This window comes from Loxodonta africana, chromosome 7 (assembly GCF_030014295.1).
Source record: "Loxodonta africana isolate mLoxAfr1 chromosome 7, mLoxAfr1.hap2, whole genome shotgun sequence".
In the NCBI taxonomy this organism is placed as follows: domain Eukaryota; kingdom Metazoa; phylum Chordata; class Mammalia; order Proboscidea; family Elephantidae; genus Loxodonta; species Loxodonta africana.
The window spans coordinates 109,242,119-109,266,203 of record NC_087348.1 but is presented as its reverse complement, the minus strand read 5'-3'; the positions used below and the strand labels follow the sequence as shown (position 1 = coordinate 109,266,203).

General features: G+C 35.1%; 1 protein-coding gene across 1 annotated transcript in view; it reads right to left on the bottom strand.

The window, feature by feature from the left end:
* NAALAD2 (N-acetylated alpha-linked acidic dipeptidase 2) overlaps positions 1-24,085 on the bottom strand; it is a 49,340-nt gene that overhangs the window by 6,937 nt on the left and 18,318 nt on the right. The window contains exons 7-18 of the mRNA XM_003415580.4: positions 22,504-22,597; positions 18,872-18,970; positions 14,965-15,050; positions 14,574-14,693; positions 14,391-14,473; positions 12,164-12,227; positions 11,284-11,351; positions 7,197-7,288; positions 5,347-5,437; positions 3,234-3,498; positions 1,532-1,613; positions 184-276 (exon numbers count right to left, since the gene is read on the bottom strand). Of these exons, the coding sequence (XP_003415628.2) occupies positions 184-276; positions 1,532-1,613; positions 3,234-3,498; positions 5,347-5,437; positions 7,197-7,288; positions 11,284-11,351; positions 12,164-12,227; positions 14,391-14,473; positions 14,574-14,693; positions 14,965-15,050; positions 18,872-18,970; positions 22,504-22,597 (1,237 nt within the window). The remainder of the gene's footprint in view (positions 1-183; positions 277-1,531; positions 1,614-3,233; positions 3,499-5,346; positions 5,438-7,196; positions 7,289-11,283; positions 11,352-12,163; positions 12,228-14,390; positions 14,474-14,573; positions 14,694-14,964; positions 15,051-18,871; positions 18,971-22,503; positions 22,598-24,085) is intronic.

The following is a 24,085-nucleotide window of genomic DNA, read 5'->3' as shown; positions in this document are numbered from 1 at the left end:
TAAGGCAAAAAACAACATGAAATTAACTTCTGATAATACAAATTATACTGTTATGAGGTACACAATCTTACTTACACTTCCCTCAATAGATATTCACCTAATGACATTAGTTTAAAGCTGACTTTGGGTATGCTCTGTTTTTGGTCATAACGAGGTGTGGTAGGTTGCCTGTTGTTTTCTTACCTGTAGAAGGGCCTCCCTGGTAAGCCAAGGGGATCAATGAATGCTCTTTCCAGGAGCATCAATTGGTCATTCATGATTCTCACTGCAATAGGACTTCGAGAACAAGAAAAACATGACTCTTACCAAAAAACCAAGTTTTAAAATAATGTTAAACATGAACAGGCCATGGGAAAATAAACTTCTAAAATCAACAGTTTATTAATAACGCACATTAACACAGTAGTGCTTTACATGGTAAGCTACATGTGATAAGTGGGTCATATTTGTAATATAGTGTAGAGAGACTTAATTGGGGAACTGGTTTGTTTTGTTTTTCAAGACCATAGACTGATCAGGAAGAACTGTAAAGCACTTTTTTTTTTTTTTTTCTTTTTAAGGAGGACAGCCAGGTCTCCTGGAAAGGCAGACAGACTGAGCTATCAAGTTTTTCTTGATTAGCCATCCAGTACTACTGTGGAAGAAAGGATCAGAATAAAGGTTGGACACCAAACAGGAAAGTTCCAGTTGTCTGCAAAAAAGGCCTGAGACAACTGCAGACAGTGAGCAGGAATCTCCTCTCCAGAGTCATCAGACTATCTTTTTGAGGACTTTTCCTCTACAATCCAAGGGAAAGACAGGCCTTTCTAAATGACTGATGCAGTTTTCTTCCAATATAGGAGGTGGGAAAGTTTATTCAGATTGCATCTGAAAAAATAAACATGATACCAACTGTACTATGGAGTGATCTATGCCTGTTACACAGTGTTTTTACTTTGAATCTAAATTTTTACCTATTTTTCAACCAAAATGTGGGAAGAGTTTAGTTAAAGGAAATACAAAAAAAAAGTATCAAAAAGAAAATCATTTCCAAATTGATACATAGGCGTGTTTGGATAAGGGACTATATTTTAGTAAAATATACTAAAAATGTACTTAACCATATAGAACTAAAAATTATTAGGTATAAACAAGACTCTTATAGGAGCCCTGGTGGCCCAGTGATTAAAGTGCTCAGCTGCTAACTGAAAGGTCTGTGATTCGAACCCACCAGCTGCTCCAAGACAGAAAGATGTGGCAGTCTGCTCCCATAAAGATTATATAGCCTTGAAAACCCTATGGGGCGTTCTACTCTGTCCTATAGGGTCACTATGAGTCAGAATCGCCTTGATGGCAATGGGTTTGGTTTTTTTGGGTTGGGTGGGGTCTGATAGTCTGCCTGTCTAACGAGCTTCCAGATGATGCTAAAGCTGCTGGTTTGCAGACCACAATTTGAGTTGCAATGGTTTAGAGCTAAATGTTTATGTAAGTGAAAAGAGTTATTTCCAGTAACCAGAGGGCTTTTCAAACCAGTAGAAAATCTGAAACTTACTTATTAAGATCAACTTGCTTGAGTCTTTCATGAAAACCTGAAGCAGACTCTGAGAAGTTTTTCACAGCAGAGAATAAGGAATCTTTTCAAAAAAGAGAAAAGGAGGGAAATTAGTAAGCACAACTGCTTCAAATTTCAGAGGTTCACTTTCCTAAAAAAATTGCTAAATTGGTTCTTCAGGAAATAACTTTCAAAAGCTTGAAACATAAATAATTACTTTAACCCATAATCTACCAGTAACTCAGCATTCATTTATTTATTCATTCATTTGCATATTTATTGGGACAGCTACTATAAATTAGACACTGGATGCAGCTACGAGCTACAATTCCTGTAATTATTACACGATAAAACAATGTCAATCCTTGTTTTCAAACAGTGCATTTAAGATCTCACCCAACAAATAACCTGTGACTAATTGAAATACCAGACCCTGAGAAATAGGACCCATTTTGATCTAACTTTTCTATAGTTTACAAAGTTTCTCAGGAAAGTGATTAGGTTCTCAGTATATTATATTTTTTTGCTTCCGTGACCCATTTATAAGTTTCCATATTTTCTAAGCTGGACTTCAACATACATTATCGATGTACTTCTTGCATCAATTCCATGATGCAGGCAAAGCAGGTGATAAGATATGCATTCCACAGATAAAGCACTTGATTTCTATTAGGTCACACAGCTAGTAAGCAGTACATTCGGGATAAGAAACAAAGGTTTTCATAGTCCTATTTTTTTATATATTCTCTAAGCTTTAATTGTTTTTTTGTTAATCATATGCAAACCAAACAATCTAATAACAGATATCATAGAACTCAAGGAAGAAAAGTGTTGAAGCAGGAATTCTAAATTTCAAATGCAGCACCAAAGACAAGAAAGATAAAAACTGAAATGTGTCCATGGGCTTTAATGACACAGGTCAATGACAACTTTGAGAAGAGGAGTTTCAGCAGAGTGGTAGGGACATAAAACAGTTCAGTGCATTGGTTCATGGAAGGTAAAGAAAAGAAGACAAGGAGTTTAGATTACATATTCACTCACTGATCATACCTTCATTCTTTCATGAACACGTTTTCTGAGGGATTATTTTACCTGGCACTAAATGAAGACTTTCAATTGTGAAGCAAAGGAAAGAGAAAGGGTGGAGATTAGTGGGACACATCAGGTAAAAGGGATGGTTTGAACAAGGAAAACTGCTTCTAGACCTAATGCTCAAGCTACTAAAATATATTATATTCTATGCCTACTTTATAGAAGATACAGGGCTAACAGTAATTATTAAATGATCAATTATAAAAGAATGTTATAACTATGTAAAAAAAAACCCATGTAGACAAGCTAATATATGCAATAATATTAATGATCATAATAATAAATACATGTAGTGTAATTGGTGGTTTTGTCTACCTTCTAATATTTCTGTAATGTTTTTGCATTTTTATAGTACTGTTTTTATAACATTAAAATGTTTTTAAAGGGAAAAATTTTAACAACACAACGTTTCTAGTGCTAACTCAGCCAAAAAGGATTCATCCCACACATATCAGATTAAATCAGATTCTCTAATAGGTTAATCAGAATTAATAAGTGAGGCAGGAATAAATTCTAGGGTGAAACAATATGCACTGATCATGAGAGGAGATTATCTTAAAGCTCTAACTTGCATTAAAGATTATAAACTATCTGCTCAGCCATTTCTTACCAAATGATACCCTATGGTCTCTCAATTGTTGATCATGTTTCTTGGATAAATTATAGATGCTCGTTGCATAGTTTTCCAAAGCTTTTGCGTAGTCTTGAATATTGAAAGGAATGACTTCCGAGTTTGCAAGCTCATATACCAGTGCTCCTCGTAACTGGGCCACAGAAAGCTGTTTTTTAAATGAGGGGTCATAAAAATTCTCTACCAATTCAAACGTCTCGTAAATTGTGTGGTATACCGGGTAGCTACTGTATTTATCTGTTTTCTTTAAAAAAAAAAAAGGGGGGGGGGACAGAGCACAGACAAACATTAAATGTTCAAGTTACAATATTTAGCTTACTAAAAATGGTTACAGAAAAAAATACAATCATATGGAATCCTAACTTTTATCACAATGATGCACAAAAAGTTAAAATCTAATTTATCCAAACACTACAAATGTTCACTGACTTGAAATTTTGTCATCATTTTATAATTCATGCAATCCCTATAATATTTCATTCATTCAAAATAATGCTTCTTGAGAATATACATCTCCCTTATTATATTTCTTATATCTAGAATTAAAAACACATATCCAAATTGTACATCAGCACAGTACAAAATTATTTATCAATTGATTGGGAATAAAAAGCTCTGAGCAGCTAAATATATTGCTGAAGGACTGTACCTTTAAGCACCATTACAAAATTATAATTGTTTTCCTTATAAATCCATAAAATTCATTACACCCTTCTCTGCCTTTCTAATTGATACATAACCAAATGCCACTTAACCTTTATTCCACAATTAAGGGCTAACATTATGAACACAAATTACTACATAATTTGTCCTGCATAAACATTTGAGTTCTTAAGTCTGCTTTTCCTAATTTTAGTTTTTTCCCCATCTGCTACCTTGCTATAAAACTATCACTCTTATTGTCTTTAGTATCACTAAAAAGCACTTTCTGTATCAGTCTCTCTCCTTTTATTTAATTTTTGGCTTCTAATTTGCAGTGGTCTTAGAAACCAGAGAGTTTTGTTCAGATTGATGACAGTATAAAAGTGAATAGGCCTTGAAGAAGATTTAAAGTATACCTTTTGTGTGCTAAGTGTTAACAGGCATTATTATACAGCCTTTATGTGTTCCTTTTTGGTTATTCTGGAGCTGGTTTTGCTTACTACTTTGTTCTTAGTTGTATTCTGACAGTTAAATTTACAAGTGATATATATTGTGAACAAACAAGATGGAGTATCACAATTAAGATATGAAAATTAAAATCAGCGACAAATCAGTTTACTGATCTATTCTTCAGTTTGGTTGATGGCGTAATTTATAACATAGATAACGTGGCATATGCCAACTATCTCAAAGTACTTCCATGTCATTGAGATGTTTGAGTGACAATGGTGTAAACCAGTCAGTGCAGAACAAAAAAGAAATCCAAGTTTAATATTAAGACAAACTTGTTTTATTTCCCCAGCCCAGAGCCTTGACTCAGATGACAAGCAGGACTAGGAATGTGAAGGGGAGTACTGACAGTAAAAATCTTATTTAGCCCAGTGTTTCCCTTAGTTCAAGTATGTTCTCTAATTGCATATTTTTCTCAGGAAAAGCACATCAGGGTCTACAAGGCTAGAAAATGAATTACTCCAACAAGGCCTGCTTCAGGAAAAGGGTGTGAACTACTAGTTACTGATAACCAGCTATGTAGCTGGCAATACCCCATGAACTACCACATCCCTGAATAACTCTAGTAGCGAAAAATTCACAAAGTAACCCCAAACACATCCGAGTCCATCTACCAAGGGCTGTCCAGTCTGTTTCCACTGCCGGAACTCTTCCCAATCTACATGTCTACCTGGTCCTGAATAAAACAAACCTGTTGCTCTCGAGTCAATCCCAACTCATACCGACCCTACAGGACAGAGTAGAACTGCCCCATAGGGTTTCCAAGGATTGGCTGGTAGATTTGAACTACCGACCTTTTGGTTAGCAGCTAAGCTCTTAAACACTATGCCACCAGGGTTTGGTATACCTGGTACCTGGTGCCAAACAACTCAGTGACAGAGCTCTTCATCTAAGGAAGATAGATGAACTGCTACGTATTAAAAATTCTAATACGGCTTACCCTATTCTTAGTGTAACGGACTCTGCCTGAAGCAATTCCAAGTCTCTGAAAATAAGCTTCAAAATCACTTCCAGATCCCAGCTTGTTGATCCTAGATGTGCAATATAAATAGATGGATAGATAAATACATACAAAAACAAAAATACATGCTTAAATAAATAAGTGATACGCAGTTAAATGGATGAGACAAAGAAGCCTGTCCTAAGAATAGCAAGGATTACATGGCACATATGTAAGAATGAGAAAAAGGTATACCTCCTGGTGGCGTAGTGGTTAAGTGCTACAGCTGCTAAACAAAGGGTCAGCAGTTTGAATCTACCAGGAGCTCCTTGGAAACTCTATGAGGCAGTTCTACTCTGTCCTAGAGGGTCGCTATGAGTTGGAATCGACTTGACGGCACTGGGTTTGGTTTTTTTTTGTTTGTTTGTTTTATACCTCTCTCAAGACACTTTCCTATCATCTGCAGGAAATTTGCTGTGATAAATACGAAAACCTGCACTAACTACAACCAGAGTCGAGCAGGGCCACCAAAGACAGCAGCCTAGTCAGGATGGTTTCATCCATATTTTCAGCATTTACGGAATTTGTTTAGAGGGGAAAATGATAAATAAGATATTTATCTCTGCTCTCAGGAACTCAGTCTAGTAGGAAAAATTGCTATAGAGAAGTCTATATTTAAGACCATAAAGAATTTAAATGTGCCTTATTTCACTTTGGGAATAAATCTAATTATATTTATTTGCAAATAATAGACAATATATACACATACATATATACATACATATATACATACATACCTATTATGAAATGATATGGACTATTTTTTGTGATATAATGGTAAGTCAGTAAAACAAAATATAAAATCATATATGTATTACAAACATAACTATTTCCAAAACAGTAAATTTGTTTTAGAGATGGAGGCCTTGGGTGTTCTTAAAATATTTTTTTTTCTACTCTAAAATAAGAACTGCATTACTTTTATAATGGAAAATACATTTAAACATTCAAGAGACTGATCTGGAATATAGAATGAAGCTATAAACTGCTATCATCACCTGCTGGCATTAGAAATATTACAATAGAAAAGAAATAAATATAAAATAAATTCAAGAAAGCTTCTGTAGTATGGATGAGAACAGGTAGAAATAAATTCATACGTAAATAAAATCTAAATGGATTACAGCTAAAGACACAATATGGTAGTTATTGATAATGTCCCTTAATAAATTTAGAAGCAAATATTCTATTTTCTGTTTTTACTTCATTATCATTTTAAGTTATATTATGTATTAATGCATTTAATACATATCTGAATGAAATATTTTACAAGAATGCAAAATAATGACTAATGTAGCAAAGTCACCTAGACTAAAAATTGGAAAAACTAGATTTATCTGCTCAATAATATTATCAGCTCCAAAACCAAACCCACTGTCCTATACGGTTGCTATGAGTTGGAATTGACTCGATGGCACTGGGCTTTTTCTGGGATTACCAGCTAGAAAACCCTGGTGACATAGTGATTAAGAGCTATGGCTGCTAACCAAAAGGTCGGCAGTTCAAATCCACCAGGTGCTCCTTGCAAACCCTATGGGACAGTTCTACTCTGGCCTATAGGGTCACTGTGAGTCAGAATTGACTCAACGGCAATGGGCTTTTTTTTGGTTTATTACAGGTTAAGTATCGGTTAATTAGCAAAACCAAGGCTGGACACAGGGATCCCTTGGGATAATCTTTTCTCTACCGAAATTGTTGAGACATCAGAGAATTGCATGTCTGGAAAAATAAAAGACCAAGAAGAATTCAGAATTTGTCCAATGTAGAAAAGACGCACACAAGTAATTTACCTAGGAATATTTGTATTTTCAGGTGAAGGGTCCTTTTTCAACCAACTTTCATAAAGAGACTGACTTTCAAAACCATCATCTGGGCTGGAGATCTGAAAAGGCAATCAAGGATTGGGAATTAGGGGCAAAAGCAACCGCATTTATGCCAATAAACCATATATTAATTGGTCATCAACTTCTACCTCTATTTATATGTGTGCCACGTTCATTTATAGAAGAACTCTCTATTTGAAAATAGCAAGAAAAAATTTAGCCCACATTCTTGTTCATTTGTGATGCCTAACTGTTGGTAATTTTGCCATGTATCTAAGATGTAATTTCCTGCTTATTTTGGCAAATGTTTTAATAGAGTTTCAAATGTATAACCATTATTACCACTTTAATGTTTGGCAGCTTAGATTTCCTTGAGTCTAATATTTAGTAAATTGTTTTCGTCCAAGAAGACCTACATAGAAGCAAAGGTGATAGCAAAGGCTAAAAAGTTGAGCTTGAAATTGTCAATATAAATTCTGGTTTGGTGGAAGAGGTTGTTATTTTAGAAAGTTTAATCATGTTTAAACAAATCTGAACTTTCATGGGTTTAAAAAACTCTACATAACTACAGATTTCTATTTGGCAATTTTAAGAACTTCTGTGTAGACAAGCATTTTTGATTACCCACATTAAAAGTATACTTACAAAAATATACTTTCTTCATCTTTCTCCACTCTAGGAAAAGCAGAGCCATGTGGTGGGAAATGTATGAATTGTGGGGTCAAACAGGCCTATTTTAGATCCAGGCTGCCACATATATTGGCTATATATTACTTGTTTATAGCTCTCCTTTGTTTAATAAATGGACCTAAGGCTGACTCCACTATGTAACTCTGAAAGCATTATAACTCTGGAGGCATTGATTCCCTCTAAGTCTTAGTTTTCTCATCAGTGAAAACAGAGAGAATGGTACCTAAACATCATATCTTCTGATATCTTCTCTGGCCTATTTATACAACTGTTTTTCCCTCTTCTGTGTCACTATTCATGAAAAAATTCTACACTTGTTTACTAAGTGTGGACTCAGTATAGGAGTCCTGGTGGCACAGTGGGTAAACGCTTGAGTCCTAGTGGCACAGTGGATAAGCGCTCAGCTGCTAACTGAAAGGTCAGTTGTTCGAACCCCACCAGTTGCTCCACAGGAGATGTGGCAGTGTGCCTCCATAAAGGTTTAAGGCTTTGAAAGCCCTATGGGGCTGTTCTACTCAGTCCTACAGGGTCGCTGTGGGTTGGAATTGACTGGAAGGCAATGGATATGGTTTGTGGGTTTTGGACTCAGTATAGACTGAGAACAAAGGCATGTTCCTACCTTCATAACCTATCTAGTTGGGCAGACACACACTAAACAAATAGATATGCAATACAAATCATAATAAGAATTCAAAAGAAAACAGCAAAGCATAATGAAGAAATGTGGATAGGGGATGGGAAACGGATGTGTTCCCAAAGAAGGGCTACCTGTGAAAGCAGCAATGACATTTAAAATCATCTAATAAAAGTGTCAGGTATTGGCAAGTATTCTTAAGCACTTGCCCTTCTTCCATCTGACTGCATCTGGCCCAGACGTACAAGAGTGTTGGGCTTATTGGAGCAGAAGTCCTCACCAGCCTTCAAGTTGAGGGTGACAGTGGTGAATCTGCCTACTCCCCAAGGGATGGGAGGACTGGTAACTGGTACTTGCTCTGCAGCTGAATAGGGTGGGGATGGAGCTTCATCATCAAATAGGAGGCGATCAGCTTGGAAACAGTCTCAGCATTCCACAAGGCAGCCTGTTGCAGCTGCAGGGATTGTCTGCTCATCATTTCCAGCCAGCTGACTTGGTCCTCCTCTCTACTCTGCTCCTGCAAATTTCCAATGGCTGAGATCCTGCTCCAGTTTCTATATCCTGCTTGGACTGCATTTCATACCAAATCCTCTGAATTTTCTAGAATCACACTACCTCTGTCTAGCGTTATACAGAACTGTGTCCCTTTGGCCTGTATATCCCAGGTCAAACTTAACTGCATCAGTTATATGCATTGTTAGAATTGCTGGCCCTTCTTTTGTATACTAACATCTTGTCCCATTTCTGATACATCTTTGCCTCCTTGCTCCATCAAGCAGCTGCCCTTCTATGCTTAGCCCTATCCTCCATTCCTACCCTACCCTCATGTCACCAGTATGTCTTGACTATTTGTGCCAAACTACTCTAGGGATTGATAGAATTGTAACAATCAGCTTACAGGTGAGCAAAATAAGTCTCCTTTGTCTACTGGGTTTTGGTATGAGCATAGTTAAGTACTCCCTTTGTATAAAGGGATATTGGCCTCAATATGTCCCTTACAGGCCTCAAATTCTCATTATCTCTGACATCAAAGACAGCAGCCATTTCTTTATGACAGCACAATGCACATATACATTTCCTGGGAAGCATTCTCCCAATAACATGAATTTGCTTTTCAGCTTGCTTCAGATAATATGTCAGGGAACAAATGCATGGATAAAAGGATCAAGGACATAATAAGATATGCAGGCTGGTGAGGTAGTAGGGGATGGGAATGATTAAGAGGACTGTCATTTGGGAGAACTAGTCTTTAAAGGTATTATCAGTGAAAAGGAAAAGGCAAGATTAAGGGGAGATTTGAAGACAACGGCCAGAGAAAACCAATGCCTACTTTACATTGCTACCTCAGTATGACTCTGAAGAAAAAATTTCAACCTATGACTTAAAATTAAATTCTGTAGCAGGGAACTAATTAAATAAAACAAAAATATTAGACAAAACGTAGTAAACCTAGTGCCATCGAGTCGATTCTGACTCATAGCGACCCCATAGGACAGAGTAGAATATTAGACAAGTAGGTTATATAATTCTTTAGAGATTCACAGTTCTTTAGAGTTGTCAGAGTGCTTTTATATCAATTACATTTAAGATTTATAAAACTCCTGTGTGATAAGCTAGCATGTAATTTTTTTTCAGTTTTGCCTTTAGTCTTGTTACTAACTAGTCTGTTGGCTATGCTGCCATCAGAGTGAGATTTCTAATGAACAGTGATGTGCAACAGCCTCGTTGAAAACTCTTTAATGATTTCCCCATTATCAGATTTCTGGACACCTTGGCCTACTAGTCATGTTTCATTTCTTATCATCTTTCCACCATCACCTTATGCTTAGTTCATACTGAAACAATTCGTGTTCTTCGACATCTCCTTATCTTTCTCAGGTACTATGACCTCTGCTTAGAATGTCCTCTCCCTTTCTCCCACATATCCTTCCATTTGATAGCCTAAGTATTAATTATGCTGGAGAGCTCCTCACATGCACCCCAACTTCCTCCAGCTTTCCTAGTATTTGTCTCCATTCCATCACTGTTCTCCACTGTACACAGTATCAAATATTCTAGTATCCCATAATTGTTCATTTAGGTACCTATATCTGGAGAGATCTAGATTACAAAGTCCTTGGATTCAGTGACCTTGTCCTATTTATCACTGTCACTGCTAGATTTTTTTTGACACATAGTAACTACTCAATAAATACTTGTTGAATGAGTGGCCAAAGCAGTCTTTGAACTGAAGATTTTTCAATTCCAGCTCAGTGTTCTTTCTGCTATACCAAAACGCCTCTCCTAGTTAAAAATTATATATTCTACACATTACAATTATGTACATGATTATTAATAAGAAGTATTGGGACAAGGAACCCTGGTGGCACAGTGGTTAAAGTGCTTGACTGCTAACCAAAAAGTCGGCGGTTGGAAACCACCAGCAGCTCTGCAGGAAAGGTGTGGCAGTCGGCTTCCAAAGAGATTTACAGCCTTGGAAACCCTGTGAGGTCACTGTGAGGCAGTGGGTTTTGTTTGGCTTTTGGGTTATTGGAACACTGAGACTGGCAATGCTTTCTTCATAGTTATGTCACATAAGTAAATAATGGAGTAAAGATTTTGTTCTGACTTGCTATTTACGCAAATCTGCTATGTACCAACACCAGTTTAAAAATTACTACTAATTAAGGAAAAAAAAGCGTTATTTATTCATTCATCAAAAAACATATTAAGACAGAGCCATTTACATACCTCTTTTGTCAGTTTATATACCAATTGGTAAAGAAGTGGTGTACAATCAACTCTGAGAGTATAATTGCCTGAAAAATACAAACACAAAAAACATTATTTCATATTTATTATAAATGAAATTCTTTGTTTAATTCTTACTTCATTTTCTAATTATAAACAAGATGTAATGTAGATTTCAAATCCATGGCATCATTCCCAGGAGATAAAACGGGGTATAAACAGTTCTTCAGGAAGGGAAGAGGCTACGGCACACACTTTGGAGAGATGTAAGTGGACACTGGCTGCAAGGGCAGCAGCTCCACAGAAGTTGTAAGAGTCATCCTTGTTTATGGCAGCCTCTCTTGGTAACTTTGGCAAAAAAAAAGGTAAGGCTACAACAGTAGTTCATTATTCATTCATTCAACTCAACAGTATATATCAAGACATCAGACTGTAACATGTCAGTAGCTAGTACATATACTCTGACATTTATCTAGAAATAATCAAAGTGCAATAAAAGCCTAGAGATACAAATGTCATGTCAGGTGCAAGAGGAAGTTTGTTCAAATTTATTCTAATACATATAGGATATACTTCCCGTAGGCCTAAAAACCTTTAATCAAAGTCTTTTAATATCTCCATAGGAAGAATGTCATTAATATTAAGAGTTTTAAATAGTAATCCAAGATAGGCAGATGGTAAATATACTAAAGAAATTAGGATCAATAGCTTAGTTATAAATCATATAATCCGTTTGGCTTTCTTCATGGTAAATGGGAAAATGAAGGTATTGCTGAAGTATCTAACAGGAAGAGGATATATGAGATAGTTAACAAGCTGGAATTTACAGGGTTAAAGGGTGGTATATTGTTAAAAAAAAAAAATCTGAAATAAAATTTACCTTCTATAGATGAATCTGAGTTGATATAAGCAATGCTTCTCTCCTGGAGTGTTTTTGCATTTTCCTATAGTTGAAATAAAGTTGTTACTTCATTCATACTATTTACATGTGTGGAAACATAAACCGAATAAGGAAATGAATTTAGTGGAAAGGTGGTGTACAAATACCTATGCTGGTGATCAATTCACAGAAAATGCTGATAACCGATTGGCTGAGAACAACATCAATGCAATTAAACCAAAAAGAATAATACTATAAAATGGGAGTTACTGTTTATAACAATAGCAGGATGCTCCAGAAAAGCAGTTGTTTTCCAAGTGGCACTCCCTGGTCCCCTGCATGAGAATCTACGGAGGTGAAGCTCCCAGATTCTGGGGCCCCAGCCCGGACCTACTCAATCAGCATTGCTCAAAGTAAGGCCTGAACATCTGTATTTTTCAATAAGTGTCTTACATATATTGAAATTTGACATCCATTGAGAGTGGATATCCAAGGAAATTTTTCATTTTAAAAATGAGAAATAGAATATTTCCATTTATCCATATTAAAAAAGAAAAAAGATACGGAAAACAAAGCACAAAAAGGAGAGGAAGACAGAAAAAAAAAAAACTAGCAGGCGAGAAGGAAGGGCAGATTAGGACAAAGACAAAATCGTCCCTCTTTCACACACACACGTAAACACAGAGACCCAAGAAAGAGAAGAACAATGTAGCCACACACAGATGGAAACATACTGAGAAAGCCCTTCACTCCTCTCTCTAACCTGTTACCTTAGACAAACATGCTACAGTAAAAACATTTAAAACTGTGTGTGGTTATGACACAAACGAGGATTCTCATTTGTCTCCATGAAATCGTCAGAAAGGCCAGATGATGGTTGCTCCTGCTATGGATATAGTCAGTTTTCATTATAACAAATTTACAGTAGAAATAAAAAGGATTTCTAGGTGTATTTAAAGAAGGTAAGTATGCTGCTGTATATCATCAATAACCTGGTGGAAAACTTGAAAGAGTATTGAAATTGCCTACTTTAAACCCACACGTATTTATATTAATGAAACATATATTATTATCTTATATCTTAGATTTCTTTCATCTTTATTTTAAGCCGTCAAAATTATGGAAACAGAAAAACATATTTATGCCCATGTATTCATAAGAAATTACATATTTTCAAAGGTGACATTAATTAATGAAATTTGATTCATCTAAATTAATTCTTCTACTTCCAAAATGCATATTTATAATATCAATGTAATAATAAAAATTTTCAATGTACTGAAATAAAAAATGATAAGGGATACCAGGAAGTAACTGTGTGTATGATTTTTAACCATATTTATTTGATTTTTTTTTTTTAAGTAATATAAAGGGAAATGAGCAAGGAGTAAAACATTTTAAAAAATGAAACACAATGGCAATATACGTATGCCATGTTTTAAAACAAGGATAATAATAAAAGACTGAAGAAGGTGGGAGAGAGTAAATGCTTATCTAGCGCACCTACCTTTATAAAAACGTAATGAGCTTACCTTATACATTCAAGAACTTAGGTTTTACTCAACAGAGAGACCAAGGGAAGAAGATGAAAGAAGGGGCCAGGAGAGACACTTAAAGATAAAGCATTAAGAGCCAATGACAAGTGAAAATCAATCATATCTGAAGAAAAAAAAAAACAAACCTCTGAAACTATAAAGTAAGACAATTCACCACGGTAATTCAATTTATAAAATTACATTTTACACTTAATAGTCAGACACACATTTTTTTGTAAATGGTGAACTATACCTATAGTTGTAATTTTGCATGGAATCTGTAAACATGAAAACATAATCAAAGTATCATCATTTTAACGAAGCATCTTATGCTTTCTTAAATGGAAGAACTCCAAGGAAACTTAAAAAACTTGAAAATGAACTCCAAGGATCTGTACTGAATTTTTAAAAAAAGTTAATTCACATGTCAAAAACAGCTTGCTACTTTTGATTATTTTCTGGGCTTACTTATTTTACTATTGTTCACAAAAGAAATACAAATAGAAAAAAACATTTTGACAATAATAATTAATTTTTGTAGCCTACTAATTAAGAGATTATTCTGTGTTGCCAAACTGATGAAGAGTAAAAACAAACGGATCCATTGGAATCTATTTGTGATCATCCTGACACATAGACACCTGTTCCCTGCTGACCAAAAAAATAGCAAGAACCTTCTCTCCCTTGCTTACCTCTGCCCATTCGGTAGAACCTTGAAGTCCAAATTCTTCTGCATCCCAGCTGGCAAATATAATGGTTCTTCTCGGTCTCCAGCCTGTAATCATTGTTAACATACATTAAGTATATCTGCCTAAAAATAAAGAAAAATTTATTAAGTAAGTTTCTTTTATCACCTACCAAAAAACATTACTTACCTCTACTCAGCAGTTTTCCAAAACTCTGGACAATTTCTTGCAAAACGGCAGCTCCACTGGTTGGGTCAATACCTCCAAATACCCAGGCATCCCGATGACCTCCCAGAATAACGTACCTGTCTGGAAAAGAATGTGTTTAAAAGAACTGCGACTCTGAATACATTATAAACAGCTGTAGTCTGTGTTTTTAAATTCAGCTTCCTCTTGCTTGAGCTTTCCTGTATAGAGAAAATAAAGACTATAAAGTATAATCTCCTTTCAGAGTTGTATGTTTCTTTTTTCAAATTTAGTAGTTTCATGTTAGCTAGGAAAAAAAGTCAATCGTTGACTGAAATTTATCTTTCTCATAATCTTTGTAAAGACAACATTAAAAAAAAAATTACTGACTCACCAGGTTCCAGAGATCCTGTGATGGTTCCAATTACATTGTAAATCCTCGTGATTCTATTGGTGTTATGAACATGCATTCTAATCTTCCTAGAATTTCAAAGGAAATAAATGATTTCTCATGGAGGATTACACTAGCAGTTTTCTTCCAACTTTTTATTATGAAAAATTTCAAAAGTACAGAAAAACTATACAGTGGAATAATGAATTCCCATATATCCACCACCTAAATTCAACAATGGTTGATATTGTTGAAGGCATTTGCCAGTAAGCTGCAGACATCATGACACTTTACTCCTAAGTACTTGAGCATACATCTTAAAGTCAAATTTTAAGAACTGAGTGTCTAACATTTTTCCTTCCTCCTCTCTCACAGCTGTACTGCTGATATTTATTTAAAATTCAAAATATTCTATCAGTCAAAATGTCTTAGATGTTCATTCTAAATTTTTTAAATACAATCTATTTAATTATAAAAACAGGAAAAACAGCCCACTATCTAACGAAAGAAAAGCCATAAGCAAATTGTTTGAATATTGTCTTAGTATTTATATTCATTCGGGCCACGCATTAACTTTCTTTAAGATTACACAAATGGTACATCAGTACATTGTTAAAGAGCTAATTGAGTGCTCCATGTAAGAAACATGATAAATTCTACCGTTAAACAGAAATTTGGGAAGTCCCTGCTAAAAATGAGCAAGGCAACTACATAATAAAATCATTCTAGTCCATCACCGTTGATTCTGATTTGGGCCAGTCATTTGAATATTCATTCCTGAATTACAATTCACCAAATCAGAATAAAAGGGAAAATACAATCAAGTTCAGCCAGACAGAAAAAAATACTACTTGCATTTTAGGAATCCGAAATGACATGGGAAAATGTTGAACCTCTTTTTCACAAGGGAACAAAATAAGTCCTTTCTTTTGGGGGGGGGTGGAGGAAGAGAATAGGAGCCCCAGCTGTTTCTAATTTGTGATTATTGTTTAAACAGAAGCACTAGTAAGCTATCGAAACCTCTATATTCCTAAGTACAGCTTCTGGCTCTTCCACCTAAACGTATATTGTGTTTCTGAATGCATGTATAATTTACATGCAATGTTCAACTAAAAGTGCCTTTGGGGGGGGGGGAAGCTAATCAATAGGTGAATTCTTTCATTTTAAGGCATTAAGTTATGGATTTATTTTTGCTTCAGGGAGGTAAAAAATAATAGCAAAAAAGCAGAAACATGGGTTAGCATGTATTTCTAAAATAATGAGCCTAAGATCTACGATGAGCAAGAAACACAAATTCATTAATATGTCATCAAATGAAAAAAACTAAGTAAGCAATAATGTAACATGTGAGGAAGGAGGAAAAAAATCTATTTTAATCTAAACATTAAAACAAACAGGATATCTGCTCAGAGTCTCAAAATCTCATCCACCTCTTTAATTCTGATGTCTTCCTAGTTTTTAATCTCATTTCCTAATTGCCTAAAGAATACCTATATGGTTGTTCTATTATCACCCCATATCACCCCAAACTCATTGTGTTCCAAATAAACTGAATTCTCAAATGCAGGCTCCACACGATAGGGATTTTTGCCTGTTTTGCTGTCTGCTGGGTCCTAGTACCCAGAATGGTGCCTGGGATATAGTAAATGCTCAATTAATATTTGCAAAATGAATATATTTCTGTAAGGAAAAATTGGAAAAGGCCTTAGGTCATCCATGAGGGTTATCTCTTTTACTGTCTTTTTCTACACTAATTTAAACTTGATAGAGATGCACAATCTGTTTAGTAAAGGTTCCACTGACTTCCCTCCCCTACCTGAAAGAAACCATTTTTCTGCTAATTAGGTAAATTCACATTAGCATTCCTGATGAGCTGATTTGTTTGTGTGGACTTTGAATCACCCTTGGAATAATTCAACACCTTTCTGTTTCTCTTATTAATTAATGAGTTAAATAAAATCGTTGACACATGTTCATTTTATATTTGTATAACAATCTAATTTTACTTTAAAAAAAATTGTCCTTGATCATTTTTGGAGGTCCCACCTAAATGCTCAATAGATTCATCTTGCAGAGCCAGGTATGGGCAGCTTAAACTCGGATATAACTTCTGTTGGCTCTCAGAGGTAAATCAGGCAGCGATTTAAAAAAAAAAAAGTTGCTGTCCAGTCCGTTTGCTGATTCCCGGTATCTTTGTTTTGTTTTTTTCCTCTACTGATTTTGCATTTTATGTTTCTAGTTTGCTTACAGCAACTAAATCATTCCCCACTGTGGCAACAATGAATTTGGTTTTATGGTCTTGCCATTTGGTGATCTCTGTGAGTGGATTAAAGGATTATCAGATCTCTGTTGGTGAGAGACAACAGAGAACATGGTTTTCAGTATTTGTTGTTGTTTGTGTATTCATCCATTTTGAGCTCAAATCAAGAATAAACCAACCCAAACCCGTTGCCATGGAGTTAATTCCAACTCATAGCGACCCTATAGGACAGAGTAGAATTGCCCCATAGGGTTTCCAAAGAGCAGCTGGTGGATTCAAACTGCCGACTTTTTGGTTAGGTGCTGTACTACTTTACCACTACACCACCAGGGTTTCCCAAATCAAGAATACTGTGCTCAAAGAAAGAATATTGTGCCGACTGTGAAAGAGAATGGCTTTTTGATTTCTAGACCAGAATTTTTATGTCCCTTAAATTGTAACTGAAATCACAGAGCTGAAGCTATATAGTCTCTCTTTGTCTATACGTTTTTGTTTATAAATAAGAAAGGCCTTTACGTTTCATTGTGTGAGTATGCTATGTTTTCCCACCTCTGGAGAGTATTAAGTTACATAACAAAATCTCTTAAATTAGAGGAACCCTGTTCTGATTTAATTATGAGATAAGTAAGCATATATATCAGTTAAATATTCCTAAATTTCCTATACTATAAAATTCCTACGCCATGAACTTCTAGTATTTAAACGTGCCAGAATTAAAAAAAAAATCCTTATGGAAACTAAGAAACATTAAGAATACGTATTCACATAATTAAGGTAAATCATTACCAAACAAGACTGATTTAATAATTTTACTTTAATAAAAAAAGCTGTATCTTTTCTGATTTATCAGTTTCTCCCTGATCATCCCATGCTCTTTCACTTCTGTACAAGCCGATCATTCTGGCTGGCATTTCCTGTTTGCCTTGAGCCGTGGAAAACTATTATTCTTTCTGTAAAACTAAGCCCAGTGGACAACTACTCCGTCATCAGTCTCTCCTTTATAACAGTGTATAATGTATAATAACAACAGTAATTACAACAAGTCCATTGAGCCTTATAATAATTTTGTGCTTTGCCCAATAATTCATTTAAGCCACACGTTAAGTGATAAATTACTCCTTTTCTCTTTCTCTTTATCTCCATCCCTTACCTTAACCTAATGTTTTACGTGCCCAGCATTTTTAAAGTGATCTGAGGCTGTTTTTAAAACTTTAGGTGAAGGGGAAAGTTAAAAAAAAAATCAGTGTATGAAACGTTGAAAGTGTTAACTCAAATGTAGTTACTTGTGAGACTTTATGAAACAAACTTAATGTAGTAACATGATTGGAAGAATACACTATTCTGTAAGGACTTCTTAAGTAAACTGATCAATTGCTCACTAGTAAAAAGCAAGAAAAAGAAGATAAGCAAAATATATCTGGCAGAGTAGTTATCTTGACAATTTTCCATTAAAAAAATAAAACTTTTCTAGGCTACTAAACCAAACCAAACCAAATTCATTGCCACCGAGTTGATTCCAACTCATAATGACCCTATAGGACAGAGTAGAACTGCCCCATAGGGTTTCCAAGGACTTGCTGGTAGATTCAAACTGCCGATCTTTTGGTTAGAAGCCAGGCTCTTAATCACTGCAAAATAACGCAAAATTACCTGAAAGAATCATTCCCTGTAAAGCCAGGCCCGATATTGTAATTCACGTTAAGACTTCCTTTCCAGCTCTTATCTGGTGGTGCAGGTCCTCCCATATGACTAGAGAGAAATGACAATGACAGAATAAAGATGAGCATCACAATGTCCAAGAAGACACCATGAAGTTTGATGACAAAATATTTCATTCAAAAAAAAAAAACCCAGTGCCATCGAGTCGATTCCGACTCATAGCGACCCTACAGGGCAGAGTAGAACTGCACCATAGAGTTTCCAAGGAGTGCCTGGTGGATTTGAGCTGACAACCCTTTGGTTAGCAGCCGTAGCACTTAACCACTATGCCACCAGGGTCTACTTCATTCAAACATCCAACAAATATTTATTGAGTCTTTACTAAGTGCTGGGTACCATCAAAAATTCCTTCCCTTGTGGAGACTACACCGTAGTGAAAGAGCCATAACCAAGGTAAGGAAAATATTTATTATGCTGGCAATAAGAGGTAAGGAGAAAAAATAAAAGTGAGGGGGGATGGGAATCATCATCCTCCTTTCTTTACCTTAACTGTTTATGTGGGGAAGCACCGGGCCCAAGAAATTCTTTGAAAATGGTAAGTCCGTGATTGGGTTAAGAAGAAAAAATTAATTTCTGAAGAAGCTGCAAACTGCCCAGTAGGCACTCAAAATGTAATGACTAAGTTGTAGTGGTTAAGTGCTACAGCTGCTAACCAAAAGGTCGGCAGTTTGAATCCACCAGGCGCTCCTTGGAAACTCTTTCGGGCAGTTCTACTCTGTCCTATAAGGTTGCTGTGAGTCGGAATCGACTAGATGGCAACAGATTTTTTTGTTTTTATTGGCACAGGCATTTAAAAAAAATAGAGGCTTGGAGATATGGAAGGGAATAGATGTAAACTATTGCCATTGAGTAGATTCTGATTCAAAGCAACCCTATAGGACAGAGTAGAACTGTCCCATAGTGTTCCAAAGGGTGCCTGGTAGGTTTGAATTGCTGACCTTTTGTTTGGCAGCCAAACTCTTAACCACTGTACCATCAGGGCTCCAGAATAGTTATAGACTACATTAATTGATCATTTACTGTGTTCTAGATACTGTGCTAAGTACATACATGATCTCATCTAATTCTCACAATAAACTTACCATGTAGAAACTATTACCGTCCTCATTTTAAGGTAAGAAAACTGAATCAAAGAAAAGATTAAGTAACTGATTCAAGGTTACACATAAGTGGTTGGGTTGAGAATTCAAACCAAAATGGTAGAACCCCTTATAATAACAAACTGACAGATGAGTGGTGGACTTCATTATGCTGTCTTATAAAAGAAAAAAAAAAAAAAGTACATCTGCAATCCCAAAGGAGACTTTAAAAATAGATTTGGTGTGCCAGAAGAGTCTTAAAAAAAAAAATCAGTGCCGTCGAGTCTTAAGAGAAAGAAATTTAGAGTTGCTATACAACGTACTAAATATTTCTGAATAACTATTTTATAATCATTTGTGATCCCTATTTTCCTTCAAAATGGTAGTTTTTATCTTGGTGTATAAATATTAATGAACTATATTGAGTTATCCCAATTGGATATGTATACCATAAATAAAGTCCATGAAATTAAATCATTTCAAGGTTTAATGGCTATAACCATCCAAGAGAGGACTATAGCTAGATCAAGAGTTGTAAGATGGAATTTAGTCTTAGTTTTACCACTTACAAGCTGAGCGATGTCCAACAAATGTTTTAATTCTCTAAATATCAACTTTACTTCTATAAGATAGGATTAATTTTTTATCTGGGTAACATACGAAAATGCTCTAAAACCATAAGGTACCCTATAAGTGTTAGATGCTGTGGCAGGCATCTGCTCTCAGAGACTAATGTTGTTTAATAATTTTATATTTATTAGGAGCTAGTGGCCACATATCAGAAAATACTCTCTGAGTTAACTGATAAATTATACACTATTTTACTCTTTAATCACTACTGAACGATATCTTTAAAAATAATTTGATATACAATTAGCATGACAAATCACACCCGATTTCCTATATATGTATACAAACTTAAAAGATGTCTACAAATATATCCTTTCCATATGTATTATCAAAAGGCAGTACAGCAAAGTGGTTAAAAGCACTGGACTTGAGCCGGATTCCACGGTTAGAATTCCAGCACCACCAATTAATAGCTCTATTTCTCATGTTTCTTAATTCATCTGTGCCTCAGTTTCTCCTAAAGAAAATGGAGAAAATAACAGTATCTAATGCAAAGCGTTGTTATAAGGATTCATGAGTTAACATTTATAAAGAGCTTAGAACAGTGCCTGGAATATTATAAAATCTATGTATGTATTATTATTATTATAATACATAAATCCTTTAATGTTCACAGTTGCTGTATTTTTTCTTACCTTAATTTAAACAAATCACTAATTTAAAAAAATTTTTTCCCATATATTTAAAGAGCAATTTGGGACTGAAGAATGTGTCAAATCACTAAGTCGTACTTCTGAGAACGGGGCACTCATGTGTATATGAAATTAGGTTTCATTACAACCAGTGGCAAATAGTTTACAATTCTAGAACCAAAGAAGAAGCTATAAAACTAGAAATAATTTAGTTTAAATGGTAGCTTATAATTTCCAAATACTACTAAAATTTATGTATATTCTGAAACCATTTACCATAATTCCTTTAACAGATTCTAAAGGGAACCATTCATGAATTCAACCAATATCTGAGAATCTGAGAGTCTACTATGTGCCAAACCATGTGTTCAAACAAATGAGATCATCTTATGAGATGAAATCATCATTTTAAGATCATCCCTACTGCTACATATTCCTAATTAATCTTGTCTTCTCCCAGAAATCAGTCAGATTAAGGAAACCCTAGACTCAGTTTTTTTTTGTTGGCTTGTTTTCTCTATCACATCCGTATGAACGTCCCTGGAGGGGTTAAAATCTACAAGCTGATGGCTAATTTCTATATTTGTTCTCTTCTACAGAAATATAACGTGAGTCACTTTTCCTAATATCCTTTTAAAAAAGGGTACATGTATGATTTCAACATTTCATCTATATAAAGTGTATTAATGATATTTTACATTCTTTTTCTTTTCTTTTTAAACTAGGTATTGAAAAAACAATGTAAATTTTATACTTACGGTACGTCTCAATTCAGATTACCCATATTTCAAGTGCTCAATAGCCGCAATGTAGCTAATGACTATTGTACTGGACATTGGGTACCTACAGCAATGTAATCACTGACTTGGGCACAGGCATTATCATACTTTTAAAATAGAGGCTAAGTGTAAACATCAAATGACTACCTAAGGAAATAATAACTACTTGAAAAATACCAAATGAATATTCACATTTATCTTTGGACATATTCTTGCATTTGAAATATCAATTTATGGCAAAAAGAGCAATATTTTGTTATTTCTTAGCCACTAAAAAGACTTTTCCCTTACTGAAGAAAAATAGGTGTCCTCTGTTACTCCTACTTCAGAAATTATTTGATATAAGACCTTACTTTTAACTTAATTATGTTACATTGATTTTATATCAGAAAATGGATACTTTAGGATAAAATATCTTAATATATCTAACTAGAAAACTATACCGTAGTATTTTTTCTGCATCATTATATCCAATGGGATGTACAGGGATTTTGGGGATTCCCACCGCTTCATCACCATCAAGCCTGAAGGTGTACTCTGCAAAAATCAAGGACATGAAATGAAAACAATTGGAGAATGTGAACAAGGGGTATAAGTGAATTTCTTGCATTACTATCGTAAATTTTCTAAAAGTTCGAAATTATAATCAAATTAAAAGTTCCAGAAAAGTAAGTGACTGATTCCCCTAAAATGGCCTATATGATTCAAACAAACAAACAAAAAAAACCCAAACCCTTTGCTGTCATTGAGTCGATTCCAACTCATAGCGACCCTATAGACAGAGTAGAAATGTCCCTTCAGTTAGGAGCCACAGCTCTCAACCACTGCACCATTCAACAGCAACCCAGAAAAAAAACCCAGTGCCGTCGAGTTGATTCCGACTCATAGCGACCCTATAGGACGGAGTAGAACTGCCCCATAGAGTTTCCAAAGAGCACCTGGTGGATTTGAACTGCCGAACCCTTGGTTAGCAGCCGCAGCACTTAACCACTACGCCACCAGGGTTTCCAATTCAACAGTAAGACATTAAATTCTTTACATTTTAAGGTAACATAGATTTACAGAGATCACAGATTCCCAAATTTGTTTTGACTTTTCTAATAATTCTTCTGAATTTTACAAGAATATTTTATCTCCTCAAGGATATCTTGAATCCTTCTTAGAGAAGCTTCAGTTAACCAATGTCTGGAAAATATGTCCCAGATTCTGAAACCAGAAATAATTGAGGGGGGGGGGAACTAAAGAAAATGTAAGTGACCTTGGTAACAAGTAAAATGATCTTATACAAACAATAATACAATTTTCTTTTTAAAGGAAGATTGAGAAATATTGTCAGCTTTAAAATTTCATTGTCCTTATGCTTTTAGCCACTATGAAATTAAATTGAAATTAAATATGAAATTAAAGTGACAGAATTTATACTTGTTCATGAAAAATTAAAAACGGCAAAATAAATGAAACAATAGTTCTAAGATTTATTATTATTATTTATTTTAAAAAGATAATTGACTCTTTAAAAAATATTAACAATACAAAACCCACTGACTCATAGCGACCCTAAGTAGACAGAAAATCAGTACATACAAAAGACTTGAACAACACTATTAATCAACTTGACCTAATTGAATTTATAGAATAAGGCAAACTCACTGCTGTTGAGTCGATTCTGACTCATAGTGACCCCATAGGACAGAGAACAACTTCCCCATAGGGTTTCCAAGGCTGTAAATCTTCACAGAAGCAGACTGCCACATCTTTCTCCCATGGAGCAGGCTGGTGTGTTCAAACAGCCAACCTTTCCGTTAGCAGTTAAGCACTTTAACCACTGCACCACAAGGGTTCCTTATTTATAGAATTCACCACCCAAAAAGGGCACAACACACATTCTTTTCAAGGGCACATAGAACATTTGGGGAGGTATACCATATTCTGGGCCACAAAGCAAGTCTCAATAAATGTAAAATGATTCAAGTCATACAAGTTACGTTCTCTGACCACAGCAGAATTAGATTAGAAATCAATATT